The sequence below is a fragment of the Hyla sarda genome, chromosome 6 (assembly GCF_029499605.1).
Source record: "Hyla sarda isolate aHylSar1 chromosome 6, aHylSar1.hap1, whole genome shotgun sequence".
Lineage (NCBI taxonomy): Eukaryota > Metazoa > Chordata > Amphibia > Anura > Hylidae > Hyla > Hyla sarda.
The window spans coordinates 62,267,127-62,287,184 of NC_079194.1; the positions used below are offsets into that span (position 1 = coordinate 62,267,127).

The following is a 20,058-nucleotide window of genomic DNA, read 5'->3' on the forward strand; positions in this document are numbered from 1 at the left end:
AAAAGGTGGATACAGTCCTAGGAGACTCTTTCCTAGGACTGTATCCACCTTTTCCAGCCCACCGGAGCACCTGAAGGCTGAACTAATTTACGCAGGATAAGTCATCAACTGCCGAGCCGAGAAGTTCGTGACAAATCGAATTTACTGTAAGTTCGCTCATCTCTAGAAAAAATCCATAGTGAAAAACTCCAGCACTTCCAGAGTGGATAAAAAAAGTGTATATAATTTATTAAATCTCCATGGAGGTAAAATAAACATGCATAGAAGGCAGGAAAATACAATAAAAACCAACGCGTTTCGTTAGCCTTTGTCAAGGTACCTTGACAAAGGTTAACGAAACACGTCGTTTTTTATGGATTTTTTCAAGTGATCTCATCCTGTATTGTTTGCCTCGTGGAGCGGCCACGTTTCCCGTGCACCCAGACTGGATGAGCAGCAGAGACCGAACACTACGAGGGTGAGCTGTATATATTCTCCAGTTTCTCTATTTGTAAATGTCATGCGCCAAAATGTCCTTTTTTTTCTTCAAGAAAGTAATAACTTTCAATTATTATCTGAAATGATGGTTTTGTCTGCAGCCTCTATTTTGGCTTTCCTAAACCTTAAAGGAGTACTCTGCTGCTAGACATAATTCCCCAAAAAAGGAGGGAAGTGGCACTCCAATGTAGCGTGAAAAAGGTTTTTTATTCACCCATCCATGTAACAGACAGCTACATTTTGTTTCTCTCAATGAGACCTTTCTCAAGCCTCATTGAGAGATCGAAACATGGCTGTTTGTTACATGGATGGGTGAATAAAAAACCTTTTTCACGCTACATTGGAGTGCCGCTTCCCTACTTTGTTGGATTATGTGAGATGGGGCTTGGAGTCTGGCCTTGAGTTGCAGAGCATCCTTTTGGACCGGGAGTTCATTCACAGTGTCGGTTCTGGCCTACATGTTATGCGCTGCTAGACATGTTATCCCCTATCCAAAGGAAAGATCTGGAGGCGAAGGGTAAGGTTTGTTGGGGGGGCTCTCTCCTTTTGGAGAAGGGCTTGCGATAGACCGCATCCTCTGTACACGTTTTCTTAGTGTAACATATTTGTACATTTTCTTGCACATTGGGTGATTCGAGAGCACGTTCCTCGACTCTTAAAAAAACAACAAAAAAAAAAACAAAGGAAAGGGAAGCATGTCAGATGGCGGGGTCCGGCCACTGGGGACCCCCACGATCTCTGCTGTGGCATCACAGTCATCTGGTGCACGGAGTGAACTCCGCTCTGTGCCACATGACTGACGATCACAGCCACCTATTGGTCTCCGTGGTGCAACAGACCACCCAGCTGCGTTGTTTGTCTCTGATACAAACCTTGCAATGGAGCTCCCAAACGGATCTCCAATGCAGATGTGATCTTAGCCTTACTGGTATTAATGCGTTTATCAGACAAAATTATCATTGGATCAATATTTTTACAAATAACATGTTATATCTCTTTTCAGTTGGAGGGAAAACATTTCTGTTACCCATGTGACTTGCACAGACATCAGAGATGAATTCCGCGCTACGGTAAAATCGGAATTTCATTGACACTTGTTATCTGTGAAAACAATGTGATATTGTTATACTAATTGGAAATACCTAGCCTACAAAGTGTAAAGCCCTGCATTGGGTTTGGGAGCATGTAGGTCCCGTGGGACCCAATCAAAAACTTGTGGGCGGTAATGAGATTGTTGCAGGTGGGAGTGGACGGTCACAGAACATACAATGGCACAGGGGGCTGATAAAATGCCACAGGAGGCTAATAAAATGCCTCAGAGGGCTGAGGAAATGGCACAGGGGGCTGATGAAATGCCACAGGAGGCTAATAAAATGCCTCAGAGGGCTGAGGAAATGGCACAGGGGGCTGATGAAATGGCACAAGGGGTGGTAAATTGGCACAAGGGGAGGTAAATTGGCATTGGCTGGATTGGACACACATGTTGCGGGAGTGGACGGGAGAGGAACACATAGTTAGAGATCCAGGGGGAGTGGGATTAAGAAAACAATCTCACACAGGGCTCTCGTGTGCAGTACCATATAAGGCAAAGTTCATACTAAAGGGTTATTCTTAGATATTTATGGAATATCTACAGAATATGCCATAAATTTCTGTTAGATTCCGGTCCCACCTCTGGGACTCCCAGTCATGTCGGCCACCACATACTGGCGGAGAATGAATGGAGAGGTGGCTGCACATGTACATAGCTATCTCTTGTTACGCCGAGCGCTCCGGGTCCCCGTTCCTCCCCGGAGCGCTCGCCTCATCCTCGTTGCTGCAGCGCCCCGGTCAGATCCACTGACCGGGTGCGCTGCGGTACCGCCTCCAGCCGGGATGCGATTCGCGATGCGGGTTGCGCCCGCTCGCGATGCGCACCCCGGTCCCCGTACCTGACTCGCTCTCCGGCGGTCCTGTCCCGGCGCGCGCGGCCCCGCTCCCTAGGGCGCGCGCGCGCCGGGTCTCTGCAATTTAAAGGGCCAGTGCACCAATGTTGGTGCCTGGCCCAATCTTCCCAATTTCCAATTAGTGTGATCACCTGTGTACTTCCCTATATTACCTCACTTCCCCTGCACTCCCTTGCCGGATCTTGTTGCCTTAGTGCCTAGTGAAAGCGTTCCCTTGTCTGTTCCTAGCCCGTGTTCCTGACCTCCTGCCGTTGCCCCTGACTACGATCCTTGCTGCCTGCCTCGACCTTCTGCTACGTCCGACCTTGCTTCTGCCTACTCCCTTGTACCTCGCCTATCTTCAGTATCTTCAGCAGTCAGAGAGGTGAGCCGTTGCTAGTGGATACGACCTGGTCACTACCGCCGCAGCAAGACCATCCCGCTTTGCGGCGGGCTCTGGTGAAAACCAGTAGTGTCTTAGAACCGGTCCACTAGCACGGTCCTCGCTATCCCTCTCTGGCACAGAGGATCCACCTCCTGCCAGCCGGCATCGTGACAGTAGATCCGGCCATGGATCCCGCTGAAGTTCCTCTGCCAGTTGTCGCTGACCTCCCTACGCTGGTCGCCCAGCAAGCTCGTCAGATCGCCCAGCAGTCGCAACAGATAGCGCAACGAGATCAACAGCTGGCATACTTGACCTCCGAGGCACTGCGTATTCAGTCACAGATACAGCAGCTGCAGCCGCAGATACAGCAACAGCTACAGCTGCAACTACCATCTCCTCCGCCGGCTCCTGCAACTCCTCCGCAGCAACCGGTCTTTCCTAACCCCTGCTTGTCCCTGCCGGACAAATTTGGCGTAAAGATCGCCCAACGAGATCAACAGCTGGCATACTTGATCTCCGAGACACAGCGTCTTCAGTCACAGTTACAGCAGCTGCTGCCGCAGATACAGCAACTTCAGTCACAGCAGCTGCTGCCGCAGATACAGCAACTTCAGTCACAGCTACAGCTGCAACAACCATCTCCTTCGCCGGCTCCTGCAACTCCTCCGCAGCAACCGGCCGTTCTTAACCCCTGCTTGTCCCTGCCGGACAAGTTTGATGGGGACCGCAATGATTCTGCCACAGCCACAGTCCAGTCCTTCTTCGCTGAGGTCCGTGGTGTCTTCGAGGAGCCTGCCCGAGCTTCTTCTGCCGAGATTGCCCTGCTGAACCTGGAACAGGGTGTTTCTTCCGTTGGCGAGTACGCCATTCAGTTCCGTGCTCTTGCTTACGAATTGTCCTGGAATAGTGAGGTTCTCTGCGCGACCTTTAAAAAAGGCCTATCCAGCAACATTAAAGATGTTCTGGCCGCACGAGAGACTCCTGCTGACCTACATGAACTCATTCATCTTGCCACTCGCATTGACATGCGTTCTTCCGGATGGCGTCTGGAGCTCCGCCTGGATATGGACTTTGTTCGCATGAAGCGTTTTTTCTCCCCGGCTCCTCTCTCCTCTGGTCCTCTGCAATCCGTTCCTGTGCTTCCCGCCGCGGAGGCTATGCAAGTTGACCGGTCTCGCTTGACACCTCTAGAGAGGACACGACGCCGCATGGAGAATCTTTGCCTGTACTATGCCGGTACCGAACACTTCCTGAAGGATTGTCCTATCCGTCCTCCCCGCCTGGAAAGACGTACGCTAACTCCGCACAAAGGTGACACAGTTCTTGATGTCAACTCTGCTTCTCCACGCCTTACTGTGCCTGTGCGGATATCTGCCTCTACCTTCTCCTTCTCTACTATGGTCTCCTTGGATTCCGGATCTGCAGGAAAATTTTTTTTGGCCTCTCTTATCAACAGGTTCTACGTCCCTGTGACCAGTCTCGCCAGACCCCTCTACATCTATTGTATTAACAATAAAAGATTGGACTGTCTCATGCGTTTTCGCACAGAACCCCTCCTAATGTGCATCGGACCTCATCACGGAAAAATTGACTTTTTTTTCTTCTGGTTCTTTGGCCCCAAGAAGAGGGGGAGACCCAAGGGGGGGGGTACTGTTACGCCGAGCGCTCCGGGTCCCCGTTCCTCCCCGGAGCGCTCGCCTCATCCTCGTTGCTGCAGCGCCCCGGTCAGATCCACTGACCGGGTGCGCTGCGGTACCGCCTCCAGCCGGGATGCGATTCGCGATGCGGGTTGCGCCCGCTCGCGATGCGCACCCCGGTCCCCGTACCTGACTCGCTCTCCGGCGGTCCTGTCCCGGCGCGCGCGGCCCCGCTCCCTAGGGCGCGCGCGCGCCGGGTCTCTGCAATTTAAAGGGCCAGTGCACCAATGTTGGTGCCTGGCCCAATCTTCCCAATTTCCAATTAGTGTGATCACCTGTGTACTTCCCTATATTACCTCACTTCCCCTGCACTCCCTTGCCGGATCTTGTTGCCTTAGTGCCTAGTGAAAGCGTTCCCTTGTCTGTTCCTAGCCCGTGTTCCTGACCTCCTGCCGTTGCCCCTGACTACGATCCTTGCTGCCTGCCTCGACCTTCTGCTACGTCCGACCTTGCTTCTGCCTACTCCCTTGTACCTCGCCTATCTTCAGTATCTTCAGCAGTCAGAGAGGTGAGCCGTTGCTAGTGGATACGACCTGGTCACTACCGCCGCAGCAAGACCATCCCGCTTTGCGGCGGGCTCTGGTGAAAACCAGTAGTGTCTTAGAACCGGTCCACTAGCACGGTCCTCGCTATCCCTCTCTGGCACAGAGGATCCACCTCCTGCCAGCCGGCATCGTGACATCTCTATTCCCTTTAATGAGAATAAATAAACAGAACAATTAATGTGTAGCTGCAAGATGCTATTTTTTCAACAGGCCAAAAAGTATTCAGCATCTTGTTTATTTACCTCAGAGATCAGGCTGGCCTTACACATTACATAGCTGTCTTTTTACATTATGCATGCATATTAGCCCTCTTGAAGGGGTATTCCAGGATTTTTTTTTATTTGACTGTGCTTCAGGGGCTGTAAAGTTACTGTAGTTCATAATATAGTGTCGTTACCTGTGACGGTTTACTCACAATTCTTCTGTGATTATCGCCCCAATATTTATTTTTATCAGCATACAAAATTACTCATGTCTCGGGATTTCCTAGGTTGCAGTGCGTAGAGATGTGACATCACTAGTCAGGTGATCAGAGGGAGCCTCACCTGCTTCAATGGGTGGAGCGACCGCTGGGTGGGAGAGAGATCATTTTGCAACAGCTGTAGGCACCCTGATTAGAAAACACTGGTGTATTGCATGGAAGGGATCACAGGTGTGTTTCAATGGGTGGGGTGACTGAAAGTGACCTCATATTTACAAACTATGGGATGTGTAGTTTAGAGAAGGAAATACCCAGTTCTGGCAGGTACATACTACTAAAATCACCTTATGGTGGATAACTCCTTTAAGTCTTATTTTTAGCCAAATGTACAATATAATTTATTTTTTTGGGGTCCTAAAATTACTTTTATTAAATTCTTCAGAGTTGGGGACTGAGAAATATCTATGAAGAGGTGTCTGGAATTTTTGAAGCAGAAGGCGAGATGCAGTTTTTAGGAAATCGTGGGAGCTCCGCTACAAAGTCTCAACAAAGAGGCGACAATTCTGTACAGAGAAGCTTCACGCCTGTCACTTCTGTAAAAGAAGAGAGAAGTTGTTCATCTATAAAGACCCAGCAAAGAAGTAACTCACCTGCCAGGTCCCAGCAGAGAAGTTCCTCTCCTGCTAATTTCCTGACTAGAGGTTCCTCTTCTGTGCCATCACAACAGAGAAGTTACGCCCCTGTAAGATGCCAGCAAAGTAGTTCTCCTGTACGACTCCAGCAGAGAAGCTCCTCTGCGGTGTGGTCACAGCAGACAAACTCTTCTCCTGTACATTACCAACAGAGAAGCTCTTCTCCTTCACAAATCCAGCAAAGCAGTTCTTCTCCTGTAAGGCTGTATCACAGAAGCTCTTCTATAGGATCCCAGCAAATAAGTTCCTCTCCTCCAAGGTCTCAACAGAGAAGCTCTTCTTCTGTCAGTTCCTTGCAGGGAAATTCTTCCCCCCTAAAAACGCAGCATAATGACTATTCACATTTAAGATCCCCACAGGGAATAAAATCTCCCACTGAGTTCTATCAAAGGACTTCCACATATGTGAGAGAAGAGCAAAGATGTGCTTCTCCGGTTAGAATTCAGCAAAGAAGTGCCTCTCCTGTAAGAACACAAGGAACCTCCAAATTTGGAACACAACAGAGAAGCACATCTCCTGCTAGAACACAACTTAGATCTACATCACCAGCTAGAACTCCACTTAGAAGCACATCTCCTGCTAGAACACAATTTAGGTCTATCTCACCAGCTAGAACTCCACTTAGAAGCACATCTCCTGCTAGAACACAATTTAGGTCTACATCACCAGCTAGAACTCCACTTAGAAGCACATCACCTGCAAGAACACAACTTAGGTCTACATCACCAGATAGAACTCCACTAAGAAGCACATCTCCTGCCAGAACACAACTTAGGTCTACATCACCAGCTAGAACCCCACTAAGAAGCACATCACCTGCTAGAACACAACTTAGGTCTACATCACCAGCTAGAACCCCACTAAGAAGCACATCTCCTGCTAGAACACAACTTAGGTCTACATCACCAGCTAGAACTCCAAGAAGCACATCACCTGCTAGAACACAACTTAGGTCTACATCACCAGCTAGAACTCCAAGAAGCACATCTCCTGCTAGAACACAACTTAGGTCTACCTCATCCGCTCGGACTCCAAGAAGCACATCTCCTGTTAGAACACATCCTAGGTCTACATCTCCAGCTAGAACTCCACTAAGAAGCACATCTCCTGCTAGAACACAACTTAGGTCTACATCTCCAGCTAGAACTCCACTAAGAAGCACATCTCCTGCTAGAACACAACTTAGGTCAATCTCACCGGCTAGGACTCCACCAAGAAGCACATCTCCTGCCAGATCACAATCAAGACTTTCTTCAGCTTTTAGAGAGCAGCAGAAAAGTGCATCATCAGTCTATCTTAAGAGAAGCCCCTCTCCGTCCCCATCACATCAAAGAACCATATCTGATGTGGGCCACACTTGGAATGTCAGTAGAAGATCTTCAGCACCAAAAACAGGTCATTACATATGTTTTTTACTTTTTCACCAAAGCAAAAAGATAATTTTTCATTATATTTAGCCCTTAGGTCAAAGCAGGTTTAACCATCATAAGCTGAGGCTACTAGCTATTTATATCTATTTAGGCTAGGTTCACATCAGCTTTGTGGAGCTCCGTTACAACAGCTGATAAGGGGACTGGGGTGGAGGTTAGGACACCGGACATCAACGGAACAAGACAGGTCCCATTCACTTTGAATGGGGTCATTTAGGGTTCCATTAGATACCCGTTATTTTATATGGTGTAAGTGGAGAAAAACCCCGACATGCAAGGTTTTTTTCAGCTTTAAAGTCTCATTATTATCATAGAATCAGCAAACGGAGCTCCGAACTCTAATGTGAACCTAGCCTAAGAGAGTAAATGAGACTAAAAGAGAACAGTGTGATACGTTTTATCCATCTTTACAAAGTTGTGCTGGGGTATCCTATGAAAGAGCAAGATAAGGCCAGAAATTGAGCAGAAATGTTAAAATTAGGTTTGTGTAACACATTAAGATAACTTATAAGAGGAGCAGTACCATTTTTTATGCACCAGGGAGCCAGATGACACTGGGTACATCTGTCAGTATCCTAAATTTAACTTTTTCCAAAAAATGATCACAAAACATTCACACTGGCGTCATTGTTCCATCACGATAGGTTGACATAGACTGCTGCATTGTTCTGAAGTGTGGAACCCAACAAACCCATGATAAGTCAATGCCAGGAATCCTTATACTGTAGATTGCTAAATTGATCCATTATATGCATGGACTGAGACCAGGGCTCGGGTTCTTTCTTCCTGTCCTCATATTTTGCATACAGCTCTCTAGTTTTACTCAGTTTTGTGTTGATGGAAATGACTTACCTAGCACATTATAGTCTCCATATGTTGCTATAGATATGTTGTTACATCTCTGCTTCACATAACTGTTTTGGGCAATGATTGTTGCACATAAGAATTGTCAAGTTGTCACTGGTTCTGCTTGAGTTTTCGTACACTGAAAATTCTATCTAATCTATTGGCATCATGTTATAGAGCAGGAAGAGCTGAGCAGATTGATATATATCTTTGTGGGATGAGATTCAGTAAATCTGTCACTTGATTGATCAAAAGCCCTGTTCCTTCTATTCTAAGGAGTCCAGTAATGGTGTCACTCAATGATAGAACTGCCCACTGGACTGGAGAATGGAAAGATCAGAGATTTTAATCAATGTCTTACAAGTTATACTGTATCCTTTCCCACAATGATATACAGGGTGGGCAATTTATATGGATACACCTTAATAAAATAGGAATGGTTGGTGATATTAACTTCCTGTTTGTGGCACATTAGTATATGTGAGGGGGTAAACTTTTCAAGATGGGTGGTGACCATGGCGGCCAATTTGAAGTCGGCCATTTTGAATCCAACTTTTGTTTTTTCAGTAGGAAGAGGGTCATGTGACACATCAAACTTATTGGGGATTTCACAAGAAAAACAATGATGTGCTTGGTTTTAACATAACTTTATTCTTTCATGAGTTATTTGTAGCAATGTAGCAATTTCGCATATCCAGGGGCCTACATGATGATGTGTTTCCCTCTTTATGCACTGAAGCTGCACGTTCCCTGAGTTTTTCCAGCAAGATGGTGACCACCACATTATGGGTGTCAGGTCCGAGCATTCCTAGAGGAACAGTTTCCTGGAAAGTGGATTGGTCGTCGTGGACCAGTTGAATGGCCCCCAAGGTCTCCCCCTCTGACCCCCTTAGACTTTTATCTTTGGGGTCATCTGAAGGCAATTGTCTATGCTGTGAAGATAAGAGATGTACAGCACCTGAAACTACGGATACTGGAAGCCTGTGCTAGCATTTCTCCTGCGGTGTATATAGTAGTATATAGCAGTGTATACGGATACTGGAAGCCTGTGCTAGCATTTCTCCTGCGGTGTATATAGTAGTATATAGCAGTGTATACGGATACTGGAAGCCTGTGCTAGCATTTCTCCTGCGGTGTATATAGTAGTATATAGCAGTATATAGAGAAGAGGGTTGCATTGACAATTCAACACAATGGACACCACATTGAACACATTTTAAAAGAAGTCAGAAACTTGTAAATAACTCATGAAATAATAAAGTTACGTTAAAACAAAGCACATCATTGTTTTTCTTGTGAAATTCCCAATAAGTTTGATGTGTCACATGACCCTCTTCCTATTGAAAAAACAAAATTGGATTCAAAATGGCCAACTTTAAATTGGCCGTCATGGTCACCACCCATCTTGAAAAGTTTCCCCCCTCACATATACTAATGTGACACAAACAGGAAGTTATATCACCAACCATTCCCATTTTATTAAGGTGTATCCATATAAATGGCCCACCCTGTACATCAATCTGCTCAGCTGTCCCTGCTCTAAAACATTATGCCAATAGATTAGTCACCATTTTCACAGTGACAGGTTCCCTTCAAATTGGATTTTAGCTGAAAGGGGTGCTCCGGCCCTAAGACATCTTATCCCCTATCCAAAGGAGGACCCCCGCAATCTTGCATTCGGCACCCACCTCTTTGACCTGCACACTGCGCTGCCGGCTGCCGACCATTAAAAAGAAGTATTAGTACGAATGCTATTAATACTACAGTTTATACTGTTGCCTGAGCCTTACTACTGTGATGTGAAAAAAAAAAACTTTACAGTGTCACAGAGACATGTCAAGAGTTTTGAATGGTTGGGGTCTCACTGCTGAGACCCCCACAATAATTTTATATAGCTGAAAAAAACTGACTGACTGTACATACCAACACATTGCATTAGGTGGGCTCTATTGTAAATGTATTGAGCTCATCTAGCTCACAGTCACATCCTTATCCTGGCTATATGTAGTGATCGTGGGGGTCTCAGCAGGGGGCCTTTTCCTTGCTAACCCATTTAACTATTTGTGTATCAACTTTATAACTATGAGGTATATTCCTGATCTATATATTTCATATATGTGTTTTCTACACAATGCAGGCTTGTACACATACTATACTACCTGCCCATATGCTTGAGATTAAAAAGGTTTCCAAAGGACTTTAAATAATGGCTTATCTTCAGGACAGGCCATCAATATCAGAATGGTGGAGGTTGAACTCCTGGCACCCTCGCTGATCAGCTGATTGAAGGGCAAGCTCTGCAAGATCTTCATCACCGACCATGGCTACATACATTTTGTAGTGGCTGTACAAATCATTGAAAGGGACAGAGCTGAAAAACTAGATACAGTCAATACATAATATATGGTGATGTGCCTGATAAGAAATAACAGGTTTGCAGAAATCACCCAAGTGCTGCAACCACTTCAATCAGCTGATTGATTAGGGTGCTGGAAGATGTCCTAAGGATAGGCCATTAACATTGAAGCCCTGGTAGACGCCATTAATGTGGGATCTGACAAAATCTGATGTGTCTGAGAGCATCCAGACTGTTCCATAACAAGAGGAAAATATGATCAGGCTTGTAGGGTTTCAACAGACCCAAGAATTTTCTTTTCAAGGACAAAATTTACTGTCACAAGTTTCTGGCCCATCTTGTCTCTTGTTCTCTATGGAGGGAACATACACGTTTATCTGAAGGCCATCACATATATATAGCCATCGTAGATCCTAAAACAAGAGGTCTGTCATAGGTTCAGTTAGAAATATCTCTGCACAGTGTGAAGAATCTCACAGTGACTGGTTACAGGAAGAGAGCTGAGAGTAGGACATAGGACATAGACGGACATAGATAGGCTGTCATTTGGCTGACAGACTGTGGTGGGAGCCAACATGGCTGACAGGAAGTACAGTACCTTCTTCTTACAGTAAAAACTGAAGCCAGGAAAGAGACTGAATTCACTTTGACACTAGAAATAATAATTTGGGATTTATCAAACTATGTGAGAGAAAAAGTGGAGTTTTTCCCACAGCAACCAATAACCGCCCACCTTCACTTTACCAGAGCTCGTTAGCTGAGCTGTGATTGGTTGCTGTGGAAAAATATCTCCACTTTTCCTCTCATACAGCTTGATAAATCTGGGCCTATAATTCCGATGTTATCTATACTGTTGGTTGTAGTAAACTTACCATGCATGTCATATTTCTCCATTCATCATTTCATGTGTTCACAGTCAGTACGGAATCCATTCATAAGACCGGTCCTCAGAAAGGGCAGGTGGATGTCAATCAATACAGGACTACGTTCTCCAGTCATGGACCATCAAGGGCAGGTCAAGATCCTACAACCCTTGGGGTAAGCCACAGGCTTACATCTTCCACTAGCTCACTCGATTCAGAATGTAGTCAGCGAGGAAATCGAGCCCATTACACTGCTATGGCTGACATCCCACGAGCAAAGCGCCTGAGACCTGACTTGGCCACGCTTAATATGAAAGGCCGAAAACGTAGTCCAGGGCAAGCAGAGATCGAGAGAATATTTGGACAGGAACGGAGGTGGGTAAGAATTTAGCAGCTTAGTGCTGCCATAAATTATTTTATGTCCAACACAAAACATAAACCAGCTTCATACTTAGTATGAAGAATCCATGCCAGGACCGATGGGGAGCTCTGCAGCCACAGAATACGAAACAGGTAGGTATAGTCCAGCATGGTATCAGAGTAAAAGAGCTGATTGATAGCAAACTGATGCTATACTGTTATTGTCCTGCTAGATATGCATTTTTGATTCACTACAAATTAATGGCTTTTTTTTTACACTGATTCCTGGGTGGACTAGGTTTTCGTAATTAATTATATGTTTACGTGTTTTTAAATGTGTTGTTCATGTTTCAACTTTAGTTTGATATACAGCACTTTTGAAAGTGGACATAGAGGTATAACACCCCATATATTTGGATGTATTGGTTCCCACTTTTGGAGTAATTTAAAAAGTTCTGTTATGAGACCAATATTCTCAGAAATTGTGAATTATGGGATGCCAAGAAAATGTTGATTGTATTAATAAAAATTCTGGGATTTTCTTGTTACGTTTTAATGTTTTTTTCCCTTTACAACTGTTTTTAGGACAGCAGACGCCCTTGAAGCTTTTCAGGCACTGGAGGCTGGGTTAATAGAAAGTCTTTCTGGGAAATATTCATTGATGGAGCAGCGAAGAGCTCGCCGACAATCCACCCCTTGCCTATATCCAGAGGTGGGAAACCATTGTATCAGAGATAGTGTTGTAGTCCATTGTGAATTGTAGGAAGCATCATCATTGCAGTAGCCATTGCTGACCTGAACCCTAAACTTTGCACTTGTCCATTCAAGTGTGTTACATTTGTGGTGAGGTTGTGATGAGGGTAGATGTTATTACCCTAGGGGCAGAGGGCATTAACCCCATGTGTTCATGATGCCAGGGCGTGTTTTAACCTGAAGCTATACCGCTGGATCCTGGGCAAGGCACGGGGCAAATAATGACTCCGACACCAAGTTACGGAACAACGGCAGCTTTACTGAGGTAGACAGGTGTAATAGTATTGACAGCTCAGTTAGTTCCAAGAGGGTGACCAGTGACTTCAGAGACTCTAGGGCTCACTGGGACTTATAGTGGATTTGGACAATTTTCTGCAGGTCCACGCTGACTGTATACAGACTGATCTTAACTGACTTGACTAGACTGACTTCACCCCATATGTAGCTTACCAGGTTTTGACGTTCACCTGTGGGGGACTGGATTAGTGGAAGCGTGGCTGCGTGGTAGGCCTTTGGCCTCCGCAGGACACCAGACACTCTCTCAGGACTTGACTGTTCTGAATCTCAGCAAAGACTTATACTGACTCTAGACTGACTAGCTAGCTCCTCCCAGGGTTTCTATGGGGGAGACTCTGGAGGGGTCCCATAGGTCACCCTATAAGGGGTGCAACTGTACTGGGCTACCAAAAATTCTTAATAGCCAAAAATAGTATTGGAATCCAGTGAAATTGTGAATACAGCTGTACATTAATTTATCTTACTCAATATTTGTCATTATTCTAGTTCCATTAACTGATGCTATTTACAGGATCATGCTATTTTCTAGTTCCAAGTACTTTGCTGTTTACAGGAATCTGTGCGGATGAGACAGGAATTACAGATGAGGAGAGCTAGTCTTCATCCACCCCCAAGGACAGATATGGTAAGAAACAGCTTGCTGTACAATTATGATTGTAAGGGCTCACGTATACTTCTATTTTGTGTAGAGCTTGTGCAATCCCTTAGAGCAGTGGTTTCCAACCTTTTTCAGCTTGGGGCACCCCTCAGAAAAAAAAAAAATTCTGCGGGGCAAACCTAAATAATTGTTGCTTAAAGACAAAAATAGATAAATAATGCAGAAAAGGGAATAAGTGCACTCACCACAGTTGTTGCTTTATCCGTGAGCTTTATTCAGAGTCCACATAAAAGATTAACAGTGGAGGGAGACGACATAGGAGGGAGGTGAGCGTGGGCTACGGACCAGTCTCGCGCTACAATCCCACAGGTGTATACACGAGCAGTGCCAGGCTGTCTTTCACTCTTACATTGCCAAAAATAGATAAAAATTAGCAATGCACAATCCCTATATATCTGCTGGCTGTGTAGTTTACAGAGCAGCTATATGCAGCGACCCACTTTCCCTTTTCTTCTCCATCGGGCCCAGACCATCTTGACGATTTCCACTGCACTTTTCCAGCATCATCCTCCTATTTTCCCTACCTAGGGGTAACAGCAGGAGGCACCCTAGTTGGGAGACACTGCCCTTATTGATGTGACCCACTGGAAAACACCGCCCTTAGTGATGGGGCATCCTCTAACGACTCCGCCTCAGCCTGTTCCCTTTGTACCCGTCTGCTTCTCCAGTGCATGACCTGTATTGTCGATCATGCCTCTGTCAGCTGATCATGCCTGCTCCACCTAGCTGCATCGGAGCTCCTCAGCCCTGCTGTTCTAACAGCTACAGCTCAGCTATACACCAGCTGCCACTTACCAATCTTGCGGTAACAACCTAGAGTCTCCCCTGCAGATGAATTCCAGCTTCGGCATCCTGGAGTGGGATAAACAGTGAAAACCAGGGGAACAGACTCCACTTATATGTTTGGTCCAAAGCCAAACCAACAAGTGGCACAGCAAGTCCAAACTGTTGGGGCGTTACAGACTGTCAGGGATGAATATAACAATGGAGGAGCCTCCACTGCCTAGAGAACATTCGTGATTATAGTTATGAGTAAAATAAATAGAATTCCTTTTCTTCGTAGCTGGAAGTTTTGGCCATAGACAAAACAAGAAAGGGAAAACAAATATTACAGTTATATTACAGTCAGCAAGCACATGTCATCCTATTTATAGTGAAATCTTTTTAGTTTCCTTTGTGTTTTGTGAATGAATAACAGAAACTTGTCACAGAGAGAGAGAGAGAGAGAGAGAGAGAGAGAGAGAGAGAGACGCAAAAGACTACCTATACCAGCTGTCCGTCTCTACATATAGAGTGACACCACCTACCGAGAGCTACATCAAAGTGCTCTCTCTCAGCCAGACCCCTGTTCCGTACTGATGGGAGACAAGAACCACAAAAAAAAAATGTCTACAACTCTTCCTTTTGGGGGAGATCATGGATATATTAAAATCTTCTTTTAATGGGTGGGACCCTGACTAAAAGATATTCTTCTGAGAAACAGATAATTTGCACAATTTTCCAAGCTCAAATGCTGTGCTGAGCTATACATGCACACCTCCTCCCTCCCCCACCCCTCCATACCCTGCATGATTAATATACAGTGCTCAGTGCTGGAAGTCAGGTAGAAGGGGTTAGGGGAGGGAGGAGGCATGTATGCTGCAGCTCAGCACAGCCTCTTTAATGCTTTAACTTAGAAGGAATTCATGATTTTATAACATTACAAAGCCATCAGCTAAGAGACAGGTATCATTTGGTTTATCAGCTATCTGCGTGTGTCTGTAGCTTTGAGCATCATATAGAGCTGAGATATTATTTTTAAGTTGAATGTGGACACTGGCCCAGGAAAGACCATTGTATGTTGAAATTATTGTAACCTAAGACCATTGTCAATTGAAAGACCACTGTACTGGCTACAAGGTATTGGGCTGTCAAAATAATCTGTTATAACATTCATATAACTTATCATTTATTGATACTTTTATGCTTATTGATGCTTTTAAATGAAACACTAATCTGTCTCTTCACACAGGGGTTCAGTGGTTCAAAAGTAACAGAAACCAGAAGCGGGGACCCCTTCTCATACCATACAGGAGCTCAGGTAAAGCTGGCCATGCACTTTTGATAGCTGTTGGCTGAATGTTCAGCTATCTCTCCCAATCCAAGAGCATTAGGCGGTTGAGATCCAACATACCTGATCTTTCTCTTCGCAACATCAACTGTTTGGGGAGGGTTAGGAGGCCTCCAACATTAGATGGTCAACTAACCCTGCAGAAATCATCAGGTGTGACAGATATCTAATGTGTATAGGGGCCTTTAGGCTATGTAAAATTTTATGTTTTGTTTTCATTACAAATAGTGATAATAAAGCGTAACTATCTCATGCATTATAGATAAGTATAACTATAAACAACATTCTGACCCCAATTAGGGACGAAAAGCATTCAAGGAGCCTGAATGGATGAATCGGGATAAAATACTGAGACCTGTGGGAGCACAAGATAAGGTTTGTGTGTGGTCAATGGGAAGGGGTGTATCACTAGGACAGTCATGGGGAAGGGGTGTATCACTAGGACAGTCATGGGGAAGGGGTGTATCACTGGAATGGTCACGGTGAAGGGGTGTATCACTGGGACGGTCATGGGGAAGGGGTGTATCACTGGGACAGTCACGGGTGTATCACTGGGCCAGTCATGGAGAAGAGGTGTATCACTGGGACGGTCACGGGGAAGGGGTGTATCACTGGAACGGTCATGGGGAAGGGGTGTATCACTGGGACAGTCATGGAGAAGGGGTGTATCACTGGGACGGTCACGGGGAAGGGGTGTATCACTGGGACGGTCATGGGAAAGGGGTGTATCACTGGGACAGTCACGGGTGTATCACTGGGCCAGTCATGGAGAAGAGGTGTATCACTGGGACGGTCACGGGGAAGGGGTGTATCACTGGAACGGTCATGGGGAAGGGGTGTATCACTGGGACAGTCATGGAGAAGCGGTGTATCACTGGGACGGTCACGGGGAAGGGCTGTATCACTGCTCAGCTGGTATTGCTGGGGAAGCATCTTCTCCAAGGCTGCATTACACAGTGCCCATTGAAAGCAGTGAACCATCTGTGTAGGGCAGGAATCACTCATACAGTTGTTGTGGCAGTTTTTTGAGTCAAAACAAGAAGTGGATGCAAAAAGAACTGTTCTTATACTTATTCTTTATACTGTTATGTATATACTTCTATGTTTGGTTCAGAAAATTGTATTGAAAACTGAATGTGTTATTTCAGCTTTACATACAGATGAGACAGGTCCATTCTGTTTTTCAATATCTAATGCTGGTTAATTCTATATGCAAATTAACAAATGATGTGTAGGGTAGGGTCACACATAGCGCATCCACAGCATATTTGATGCTGTGGATGCGCTGCCGGCAGTCACAGAGCGAGCTCCCTGCTCCCAATAGCTCTGTGTTTCCGCTCGTTGTGGGTAATTTCCAGCCTTAAGTCACAAGCTGACACACACAGCTAACCGGCGTCAGCGTATTTGACGTTGCTGATGCAAAATGTGTGACTCTACCCTAAAAGGTTGACACATGCCTTAATTGCATGTAATGTATTACTATATTACAATTTTTTTTTACCAATTTTATACTGTAAAGTTTAAAGGGAATGTATCACCTAAATTTTTTCCTGATTAGAGGCAGATGCTGAAACATGTTTTATTTTTTTTATCAGTTTCTATTTTATGGTTGTCAATTTTTTTAATTTCATTTTTTGTTCATTATTATTGTGACAGCCATCTTGTCAAAGTTATTTTCCAACAGCATTTAGAGATATGCTTTACAAAAGGACCCATGGGCAAAGCCAAAAATAGATGGAAGCTGTCCCATTTAGATGCATTGGATATGCTACTGAGCAATATCTGTGACCTTTTCAGAGGTCATTTTACAGGAAGGGGGATGCTGATCGTTGCTGTGAATGGTGGTTGATCCAGTGTTATCTGTCTAATGGTGTCACTTTGCTTGTCTGTGCTGAGAAGAAAAGCATTACTGGGAAATGATCTGTACAGAACAGCATAGTTATAGCCCTAGTGGCCAGAATAAAAACTGCAGGTTTTCATGATCATTTTGAAATTCAGATAGTAAAATGCAAACTTAAAAAAACTGATCACCAAAATGTCTTTAAAAATATGGTTAACATAAAACTTGATTCAAACAACGGGTCCTTTTTTATCGACATGTTCTCTTTAATTGTGTTTCTAGTAAACTATACTAATATTTAAAACATTTTGCGCAGAAAGAAGGAAAGTTGGACAAAAACACTGAACTAGCCTGGAAAAATCGTGAGACCTTCCTAAAATCGGTGAGACAATATAGGTGTGTATATGTTGTAAATGGTTCTCTTCAAGTAAAGTCATGTTTGTCTGCTAAGAATATCAGTTGACACCTAACATAATTACTGCAATCTTCATAAATACAGTCTATGTTAATACTTCAAATGTGAGATGGTCCCTCAATTGTTGGGGAGGGCAGCTAGGTAGGCAGTAGTCACATAAGTTATCATACCCCACACAGGCCTTTTTATTGTTGTAAATGTCCCTGGTTTAGAAACACAACTGACTATATTTGTGTTTTATTTTGAAGAAGTTGTCCAGGACTGGCATTGGAAAATAATTATTGGCATGGACAATGACCAATACAAACCATGTTCTGGCTGGTATGGCCTTGGTAAAAAATAAAAAAATTAAAAGTTGGAGGATGCACCACTTATAGTGGTTCATGTTGCTCCGGATGACATTGCACCCACTTTATTGGTCCATACATTTATTTTGGTAGCGAAGCGCTGTCTGCTGGCGCATTGGCTGGAAGCAACTATGCCCTCCACTGCGGAAGTGGTCCAGCAAATGTTGAGATACTTGTTTCTAGACCAGGTTGGTACTCAGGACAAAAGAGAAATCTACTAAAACCTTCTTTAAAAAAATGGAAGATGTTTATGGGGCATTCCTGACTAATACCAAAATAGCTAGTGTGGTGGGTTCTTTAAACACAACTTTGTACTTGACAAGACGCATTGAAGGTCTTTGGAGTGTCTACATATTGACTGATTCACAGGAGATTGTGGTGGAGGTATTGAAGAGGGGGACCTCTAGATAGACCCCAGTTCTATCCTGCTTATCCTGTATCATAAACCTATGGTACTGCCACTACCACTAGGCTTGCCTTGCTTATTTGACAAGATTGTTTGTTCTTTCATTGGAGAGATACTTACCATTGAGCACATGAAGGGGGGGGGGGGGGGGGTGGTGGAGAGGGGAGAGGGTTCTTGTATAAATAAATTGTTGTACTGACTTGTTTGACTTTCATGCCCAGTGGCCACTACCATGTTATGTCTTTTGATAACTTTTTGATACCAGTATTGTACTCCACATTGTTTGTCCTACTCGAGATGTCGGGGTGTGTCCCAAACAATGCTTATTGTTTTATATATGAAACCCTAACAAACATATGTAAAAAATAAATCAATAAAAAGATTGAGGAGCTGTGGTACCACATCTAAACCTAACTACGGTTTAGCTATTGGATGATAAATGAGAAGGATGGGACTTTGTTGGAGCTTCAGTAGGAAATATTGCAATAGTCATGAGCAAGACATTTCTCTGTGGTATACCTATAGAAGAACACTACAGTTGTCTTCTCCTTAACCTACAGGGAACAACCAAGTGCACTGAACAGTTCATTAATTTCCTTATGACAGGAACTCAATACAGTAGACTATTCATGTTACCTAATAAAACATTATTATTCGTTTAATCCGTTCATCTTAATATGCCTTGTAATGCATGTATTTTTTTTTTGTTGCACATTTTTTGTTTCTAAATTTTCCTTTAACTGTGGAAAAACAAACCTGTGAATTAAGAATACAAACAACATTTCTTACAGACGCCCACGCCGGTGGAGGCCTCACATGAACATCAGGGTTCTACAAATTATCGGAGCAGAGAGGTAAAAACTGTTTTTACGTATGACAGGTTTATGTTTCTTACCTACTATATTCCAAAATACTTGCTGAAAAACACTGAAGATGGTAGAGACAGTGTGTATGATGCCTTTTAAGGTTAGCAGTCTACTCCAAGACCTGGCGATTCACTGTGGGAAATTCCAAGCCTTCTTGCAAGACTAAGGATAAAGAACTTATAATGCCTTAGACTCTATGCTCTGATTTTATCCTACGTCAAATCCATAGCAACCTTGAGAGTCTACAACATCTCCTCTTTGCCAAATGTTACATATTAAAATGGAGAAAACTAAGCAGAGCATTGTGTCTCATGCACTATTACAGAGTAGATTCTGGAGAGACTGGACCATCAGTGGTTGAGTTGGAGA

General features: G+C 44.4%; 1 protein-coding gene across 4 annotated transcripts in view; it reads left to right on the top strand.

The window, feature by feature from the left end:
- Positions 1 to 20,058, top strand: part of TRIOBP (TRIO and F-actin binding protein) — a 117,773-nt gene that overhangs the window by 18,718 nt on the left and 78,997 nt on the right. For all 4 annotated transcript variants that reach the window (XM_056523914.1, XM_056523915.1, XM_056523916.1 and 1 more), the window contains 9 exons: positions 1,481 to 1,547; positions 5,893 to 7,537; positions 11,691 to 12,012; positions 12,583 to 12,709; positions 13,601 to 13,672; positions 15,717 to 15,785; positions 16,116 to 16,190; positions 17,972 to 18,037; positions 19,615 to 19,677. In XM_056523914.1, coding sequence (XP_056379889.1) covers positions 1,481 to 1,547; positions 5,893 to 7,537; positions 11,691 to 12,012; positions 12,583 to 12,709; positions 13,601 to 13,672; positions 15,717 to 15,785; positions 16,116 to 16,190; positions 17,972 to 18,037; positions 19,615 to 19,677 — 2,506 coding nt within the window. The remainder of the gene's footprint in view (positions 1 to 1,480; positions 1,548 to 5,892; positions 7,538 to 11,690; positions 12,013 to 12,582; positions 12,710 to 13,600; positions 13,673 to 15,716; positions 15,786 to 16,115; positions 16,191 to 17,971; positions 18,038 to 19,614; positions 19,678 to 20,058) is intronic.